The 8947-nt window shown below is 37.3% G+C and overlaps 1 protein-coding gene across 1 annotated transcript in view; it reads right to left on the bottom strand.

Annotated features, from left to right (window-relative positions):
• ABCA13 (ATP binding cassette subfamily A member 13) overlaps positions 1-8947 on the bottom strand; it is a 513785-nt gene that overhangs the window by 68500 nt on the left and 436338 nt on the right. The window contains exon 57 of the mRNA XM_069084494.1: positions 3399-3549. Within this exon, the coding sequence (XP_068940595.1) occupies positions 3399-3549 (151 nt within the window). The remainder of the gene's footprint in view (positions 1-3398; positions 3550-8947) is intronic.

Below are 8947 nucleotides of genomic sequence, written 5' to 3'. Positions count from 1 at the left end.
TCTCTCTCTCTCTCATTCTCCCTTTAATTTCCCTTCTGACTTTTATATTAGTGCAGATCTCCCTTCTCATATACCATATGATTCTCACTCAAAGTGAGAGAAAAGATGGAAATCAGGACAAACTGTGATGAACTACAAACAAAATTTAAACACACACAGGTAGAGAAAAAGCTAATGGAAACCCATGTGAAGTGGTCATTCATGCTTAACAGTACATCATCTAACAATCATTTTTCTAACAATACATTCACAATGTAAACAGAACAATTTGGATCATTTTCTGCTCTGGAAAGGAGAAATATTAACATACACTAAAATCTCTCCAAGGTCAGATACTGTTCTTCCTCAAGAGATTGCCAACTTTTCAATTATATATCCATACTTATTCTCTTAGGCTGCCTCAGGCCCCAGAGACAACTTTGTCCAGTAAATGGCCCTTTCATTCTCTGTTACTAATCACATTCTGGTTGATAAATTATTTTTAATCTGAGTAGGTGTATTTTCCAGACCATGCCTGAGGCTTTGGTGTAAACAAGGAAAAACAAACAAACAACCTTGGTTACATCATGCTGTCAAGGTTAATGTCTCAGGAAATGACCAAACATTGATTAAGGAGTAACAGGCCAGATGCTCAAGAAGGAGAAAAAAAATGACAAATTTTAGAAGAGCTGCCTGGGTTTCCTGTATCTCTTTCTAGGAGATTCTAAGCAAACTGAAGGTGAGGGTAGGAGGTACCTTTTCTTTCACTTCTGTCCCAATCAATTCAATACATTAAGCACTTATTAAGTATCTACTGCATGCAAGGTATTGTGCTTCATGTTGAACTTTGAGTCAGAATGTCTAGAGGATAAGTAGCAGAAGCAATATGCATATATACATGTATATATGTACAAATGCATATACGTAAATATATATCTATGTGTACATGTTATGTTGTCTTTGAATCTGACGAAGTGAGAAAGGGAACTATAGCAAAAAACTTGAGTTTTTTTTTTACTTGAGGTAAAGCATCTTAAAGATGGAAGAGACTTGGGAATGACTGTAGGAAACAGCAGTAACAAACCTGTCTCCAAGTCTGGGTCTCTGGTTGCCTCCTCTTACTCCCTTCACTCCCCACACACATCACTCAAGAAGTAGCATCTGTTAGGGGCGGTCGGGCCTCAGATATTTGGCACCCACACAAAATAACTGGCCATGTAACCTTGAGTGAGTTACTTAACCCCAATTGCTTAAAAAAAAAGTAGCATCTGCTCTCTTCTTAATCTTCCTCTTATAATTCTGCCCCCTCATCCCCACCCTACAAGATGACCTATCACCCTCCAAGTCTACCACTATTTCACTCACTTAGTAACCAACTTTCCTCTACTCCCTCATTCCTATTGAGGGTACCACCATTCTTCTAGTAACCCAGTTTTAAAACCTTGAAATCATCCTAAAATCTTCCTTCTTCACCCCACCCCCATTCTGTCCAACCAGCTGCCAACTTCTGTGATTTCTATTTTTACAACATCTCTCACATCTGTCCGTGTCTCTCTAATCTCATATCCACCACACTAGTTCAGGTCCTCATTATTTCTTGGATGGATTAGTGCAATAGCTTTCACAGTCAGGAGCCACCCTATTGCTCCAAACTAATTTCACATTATTTCTCTTCACAGATTCTACATTCCATCTAAACTGGCATCCAAGTGTGTTCCCTCCAACCAAGGCCACTAAAATGTGTATTACATAATTTCAATGGGTTCATCAATGCTGTACCACTCCACCTCTGCTGGACCTCAGTCTAGCCATCTGTGAGATGAATGTATGGAATTAGATGATCTCTCAGGTCCCTTGTAGCTCTAAAATTCTATGATTTTATTGTTTTAATTTTATTTAATATAGTTCCCAAGAGGGATAATTCCTACTATCTGATGACTTATGAAAAAAAAATATGAACAGGTAGGAATATTGCCTGAAAAAAATTCATTTGCTATTTTATGAGCTCTGGATGAAGCTAGTTTCTGGTTACTGTTCAATAAAAATTTTATTAGGTGTATTCTACAATAAAGCTATGCTATAAGGTGATTACCAGAATTGTCATTTGGTGGTGGTGACAGAAAATAATCACCAAGGCTTAATGTAATAACAATTATCTCCTAATATATTTTCCTTACAACAAAAGGGCATGCTCATTGTGTTTGCAGAACATCTGACTTCCTTAATCAAAAGTTAATGAGAGGGGCTGACAACAATAAACACCTAATGAAAGACTTTCCAGAAGATTAGGCCTGAATATTAAACAGATATTTAAAGTGGGAGGGAATACTGCCTATGCAAGGGTGTGCCATTGTCCTTGCTTTATTAAAATGAGAGGCAATAGGAATTGTGGTGGTTCTATCCAAGGACCAAATCTGTCCTAGCTTCATTTCAATATATTTTAATGCGAATGGCCAATGGAGTCTGAACCCTCTCCCCCAAAAGACAAGGAATTCATTATCCTCGTCAGGGAGCAGAAGAAGCCTGTTCTGTTTGATGCCTGTGAGCCTGAAGTTGCTCTGGTTTTCTCCACATTTTAATTGGGAATGTTTTAGGTATACCTCTTTTTTACACTGAGCATCCCCTAGAAGTCTATGAGACATGCCTAACTCTTAACCATTGGGGTGATGAAAGAGATGAAAATAAGTCTTAAACAACTGTCATCCCAGGAGTTTCCTGTTAAAATCTTTTTTCTGACTCGTCAGTCAGGACTGTCTCGTTTGTTCCACTCTGGTGAGCAGACAGAAATAAGGGGATGGGTAGTTCCTTCTCACACCTGCCCACCTACCACTCTCTCTTAGACATTGAGTGGCATGCAGTCCAAAAGCTTCTCTTTCATCATTCCCCTGAGGCTAAAGAGAAAGGAAGAGAGTCAAGAAGCTGTCACTCCAGACACCAGGATATTACATCAACAATTTCACCTCCATGCCCATCCTTGTCTTTAGTATTCCACTAGACTTCCACCTTTCATAACTAAAGCACAGAACAATAGAACCTGAAGGTAACCTAAGGGTCATCTAGTTGAACACTCTCATTTTATAAGAAGGGAAACTGAGATCTACAAAGGGGAAGTGACTTGCCAAAAGTCACACAGGTAAATAGGTGTTAGAGTCAGGACTTCAATCATGGACTTTTGACTCTAAAGTCAGTATTATTTCCATTATATACACCACCATTATATACCTCCATTATAATCCCCCATCATTTCCTCAATGTACATAGATATGTATGAGCATGTGGCCAAAAACACACATGTATTTTTGCTGATTTTAACAAGGTAAATTTTCATCTTCAACAGATGGTTTCAACAAGAAAACAAAATTCATTTGTGACTTGAAGGACGCCTTCATTAACTGTTCTTTTTCTCAAAGGATGCTTACCCTGTGGATATCCTGTTTGGGAACTCCCCGCAGGCTGCAGTAATAATGAAGATGTTCCCAGCCAGTAAGAAACTCATCCAAGGCATCTTTCTGGGGACAGTAGCCAATGAGAATGCCTGAAGCACCACAAGAAGGTAGTACCATTTCATCCCTAGTAAGAGAAAAAGGAAAACGTGAGGATTGATTTTAAAAACACATTTGAATTTGTCACCTTCAAAATGCTTTATTTCTCCTTTAAAGCATTTCTTGGTTTATTCCTGACCGATATTGGAGTTCCATGGAATCCTTAATATATTATTATCTGAATTAACTTAATATAACTTTATATAACACATGCCGTGCTTGTAATGCTATGATAGTCATTTGATGAAAATGAAAAAAAAAATTAGAAAACACTGCCTAAATTCTCCAAAATGTAAACACAGAAGGAACTGTTTTCAACAAAACTTCCATTAAATATGGTTAAAAGCATATTGAGCCAGACCCTGCTGAGTTAATGAATTACCCATTAAGCTTTAAAGAAACAAAAGTATCAGATTACCATTTGGTAAATTACTACTTTGGGTACCAAGTATTAAGAGGGATTGGAGGGGTGGGCAATGAAAACTTAACATGTACTCAAAGTTTATTCATGTAGCAAGTATATGGCAGGGTCAGAGGTGGGCAGAACATTATAATAGCTTTTATTTATACAGGACTTTATTGTTTACAATGGGCTTTCCTTAAATCCACCCTATCCTGTCAGTAATAGTCTAAGTGTTCCTCTTTTACAGAAGAGGAAGCTCTACCTCAGAGATGTCAGATGACTTATCTACACAGAGGTAGTCATTGAAACATCTGAAATACAGGCACATCAAAATACTGATAAATCAAAGGCAAAATACACTCCTCCACCATAGCACTATATAAAGTGAATTTACTTTCAGAAGGGATTTAGAGTAAGTACAAAGGTAGGGAGGTTTCCAGCAAGGAGACTGAGTCACAATATGCAGATAAACGCTATTCCCAACCACCAAATGAAGCCAAAATTGGGGGGGGGGGGTGAACACGTTATTGAAATTCCCCTGTGACATTCTGCCTTACTTCATGAAATTTAGATCAAACTTCAAAGTGTGGGATTTGACACAACAAACTATCTTGAATCATGATAATAGATGTCATAGAGTAGAAAGTAGAGCTGTTTCCAACCATTGCATCACTTATTTAGAGCTACAAAGGGCCTTAGAGTCTATCTAGTGCATTCCCCTTATTTTTTCAGAGATGAGGCAAGGAGGTTCAGAGAAGTTAGGTGATTTTCCCAAGGTCACAGAGCTTTACATGGAAGAGATTGGACTAAATCTCTGGCTCACAGACTCCAAATCCAATGCTCTTTCCACTATGTGATGCTGACGAAAATATGTTCATTTATGTAGTGTTGGATATATTGCAGTATTAAAGAATTAGAAATAAAATTTAAGGTGCATAAATTTTTTAGAAAGCTAAACTAATTGTGGTATTTGTATGCAAAAGAATATTAATATAAGAAACAACAAATAGGAAGAATTCAGAAAAGCATAGGAAGATTTATATGAACTGATCCAGAAGGAAATATGTAAGTTTGGAAGGCACAATGCACAGTGATTATAAATAAAGCCAATGGAAGTAGCCCAAAAACAAAACAAAACTGCAGGTTCTATAAATTTAATAAACAAGAAGCTTAACTCTAAAGAAGATTTGAGAAAATGCTCCTCCCTCCTTTATTTACAGAGGTGGAAAACTATGGACGTGTAGCATTGCCTAAGCTGTCAGTCCTGATTAATACATTGGTTTTGCTTAACTCTTTTCCACTTTCTTTTTTAAAATTGTTTAATTTTTGTTGTTGCTAAAATGGATGGCTCTATGGGTAGAGAAAGTGGTAAGGATATATTTGGAATTGGAGGTGATATAAAAATAAAGGATAGCAATCATTTTAAAGTTCTGATGATAATTTTTTTTTTAGAAATATACTAGAATTTGGTTAGAAGACTTTCCATAGGGACAATTGAATATAGTGTTCAATACACTATTTTTGTGTATGGTCTAAGAAAAACATATTGAATTTCACAAATAGGGTTGTGTTAGTGTGAGCTTCTGTCCTTGGGTAAAGTATGATTGCTAAGTCTAAAAACATATTAAATTTACACTTACTCATCTCATGTGAATCAGATAAAGGAATTCTTATGTAATCCATACATATGATAGAAGAGATTTTCAGTCTGTAACATTTAGAATAAGAACCAGCATAGTCTAAAGAGAAGAACCCTGATGAGAAATATAGATATCTCATTTCTAGCTTTACCATTTACTTGCTAATGTGGCCTTGAACCATTTGTGCAACTTACTGGGACCCTAGATTGGGAGTCAGAGATCCTAGATTTGAATTCCAGTCTGATACCTCAGACCTGTATCACCTTACACAAATCACTTCAAAAATTCTTGACCTTTATTTCCACTTCTAAAAAGTGAGAGTTTGGGGGCAGATATTCTTTAAATGCTATTATTTTATTTTCTATGAGTCAATCAATCTTTAAGCATACTCAGAAGCTCAAATAAAGCAGAAAATAAGCTGTCAGACCAGGACAACTGAGCACTCAGCTGAGCTGAGTGCATGCCATTTCCCACCATTTGTCATTAGTGTCTTAAGTTGTAAAACCTAAAGTAAACTCAGCTGGTACAATTGAAAATGGCAGCTTTAGGCAAGACTTGACCACTTTAAGCCTTCATCATTCCTTACTTAAATCCCATATTCTAGTGCATTCTGTATATATGCTCTAGAGCAATATGTCTTTCACCCTAGAAAGACAGAGACACCATTTATACAATCCATGAATATACAAGTAAAGGAGACTTGGTTCAAGTGCCAGTGGCCTCAGAGATGCAGTGTAGATCCCAGTTTACATCACACTTTCCCTGAACCCACTTGCTTTACTTTCATTTAAAAGTACAGGCTGGCTTATACCAGCTTAGCTAAGTTGGAGAGACATATTGCCAACTCACTTTGGAAGGAATTCTCTATTTAGAGGAAAGAAACCTGATTCATATCAGACACTTATTATTACCTCAGTCTCAATGTTCTCCTCTATTAAAATGAGGTTTAAGATGTAATACAACTTTTGCTGTGCATCTCACAGGATTTTTTTAATAGAAATCACTTTAAAATGTTAAAATGATATATAATTTTAAGTTATTATTCTACATCCTACCTAGTCAACCCAGCTAAAATCTTTGGGCCTCATTTTCCTCCTATGTAAGCTCCTTCTCAAAGGGTAAGAGATACTAAGAATCATAATTTAGTGTTTTGTTCTGTCCACTAACCATGAGAGCTCTGATCAATAACCAACAACTTTACCAATGAGCAGTGGATATGCAAATGGATTTGGAGGGACTGAGTGTTATCTATTGTTCTTTAACCCAAAAATAAAACCATAAGGGAAAAGGAAGCTGAAGTTAAATAGAATCCTTACTCTAAGGTTTTCCTTTAAGAGACAAATACAATAGTTAATAAGGCTAGTTTGATTGTGCATGTGAAGAACATAATTTATGGAGCAATAAACATCATTTGATAGGACCTCCAATCAGTTTTCATGGTGTTACTACAAAAACACTACCACTAAAATAATGATAGTTTATATGTCAATATTGCTCTCAAACACTGAGAATGTAGAGAAATTATATAAAACTTATGAAGAACTTTGAAAGTAAATCAATATTACTGTACTTGGATGCTTGGTAAGTTCAATGCAAAGGTAGTCAAAGGGGGAACAGAGGAAAAAATAGAAGATGTAGTTCCTGAGTAAGAAAAAAAGGGCATCCAGAGATTTGTATATTATGTGGAACCTACATGTCCACAGTATATATAGAGAATACTTTCTTAGAGAAGAAAACCGTTATGGAAAGGTGTAAAGCCACTCATGAGCAGATTTCCAGAGTACTGCTGCAGTGAACAGCTTTCAAGGTTCTGATTACACAGTATAGTGAATACTCTATTCAGTAACCAATCAAAGCAAAACATTCACACAAAATCAAGGTACAGAATTCACAATGTTACAACTTATCACAGATAATCAAAATACAGCATTCACAACAACTTATCACAGAAAATGGCCACATAGTTTTTCACCACAGTGGTCACACAGTTTTGAACAAAATATAATCATTTTGTCAATCAATCACTTAGTCATTCAACCTTTCAATTAACTCAATCATTTTATTGTCCTTAAGGGTCACAAAATACAATGGTTAAAGTTCTTCACTCATGGGGTACACTAAGTTACAAATCAGTCACTATTCAGTCATTAGTCACTACTGAATACCCTCTTAAGGGGTAGTGGAAAATACACAAACCATCTACCTCTTGGTCACAAGTAAATCACAATCTTCTCAGTCAGTACACAATATCCAAGTAAAGTCTTCTTTCAGCTTGACTTGAGGCTGGCTCTCAGTTTCCATGGTTCCTATTCCATGGTCCCAGCTCCAATTGTCACTGGGTTCAAAGGCAGGCAGCTCCCAGTTCCTTGTACAGCTCCTTGTTCAGTTCTTCATCCAGTTCCCATTCCATATTGAAGCACACAGTGTCCAGTCCACCTCAAGTTCTTCTTGTTTCTGGGAAGACAAAGCTTAACAGAGCCACAAAAGTATTCATACACATTGTCAGCACAATCATCAATTAACTATCTGCCTATGAAATCAACTCAGATCCACCAACAAGGTCTGAGAACTCAATACAAATCATCAACATAGAAATCATCACAGAACCATAAACAAGGTCCAAGAGGTCAGCACAAATCATCAGTAAAATCCCAGAAACTCCAAAACCCTCCTCCAGGACTTCTGTAAGCATACAATCAGAAAATCATCTTTCAGGGCTTCCAGTAAGGTCCCAGGGCTTCGTATAAAGTATTATAAACAAACATCAACACAGACAGAGAAGACAGAGTGCCAGGATACCACAAGTTTTCTCCTTCTTGATTCTGCCACCACAAGAGTCTTCTTCTCAGTTCCTGATGTTTCTAGCCCTGGGGTTCTCCTTATATAGTCATTAGCTCTTCCCCAGGAATTCACAAATTCTATGGTTCAAAAGTTGTGGGGGCGGCCAGGTAGCACAGTGAGTAAGAGCACCGGCTCCAGTGTCGGGATGACCTGGATCAAATCAGGGCTCAGATACTCAGCACCACACCCAGAAATAACTGGCCATGTAACCTTGAGCAAGTTACTTAACCCTGATTGCTTTAAAAAAAAACTTAGAATTCCAGATTCATTCCCTTCCTCCCTTGTCACCCACCCTTACTGGAAAGATAAGCAGTTCAGTATAAGTTGCACATGTGTAGCTAATGAAAAATATTAACATAGTAGATATTTTGTAAAAGACTGACTATATTTCCCTCCCTCCTATCCCACCACCCACTTGTTCTATTCTCTACTTTAATCCCCTCCCTTTTCAAAAGTGAGTGCTTCCAATTTACCTCCCCCCAGTCTGCACTCTGTTCCATCATCCCCCCTCTCATCCCCTTCCCCCCTATGATCCTGTAGAG

Source organism: Petaurus breviceps, unplaced genomic scaffold, assembly GCF_028583685.1.
Source record: "Petaurus breviceps papuanus isolate PSGF00001 unplaced genomic scaffold, PetGlider_PUasm1.0 174, whole genome shotgun sequence".
Classification (NCBI taxonomy): domain Eukaryota; kingdom Metazoa; phylum Chordata; class Mammalia; order Diprotodontia; family Petauridae; genus Petaurus; species Petaurus breviceps.
The sequence above is the reverse complement of the archived record's forward strand: the minus strand, read 5'-3'. Positions and strand labels throughout refer to the sequence as shown.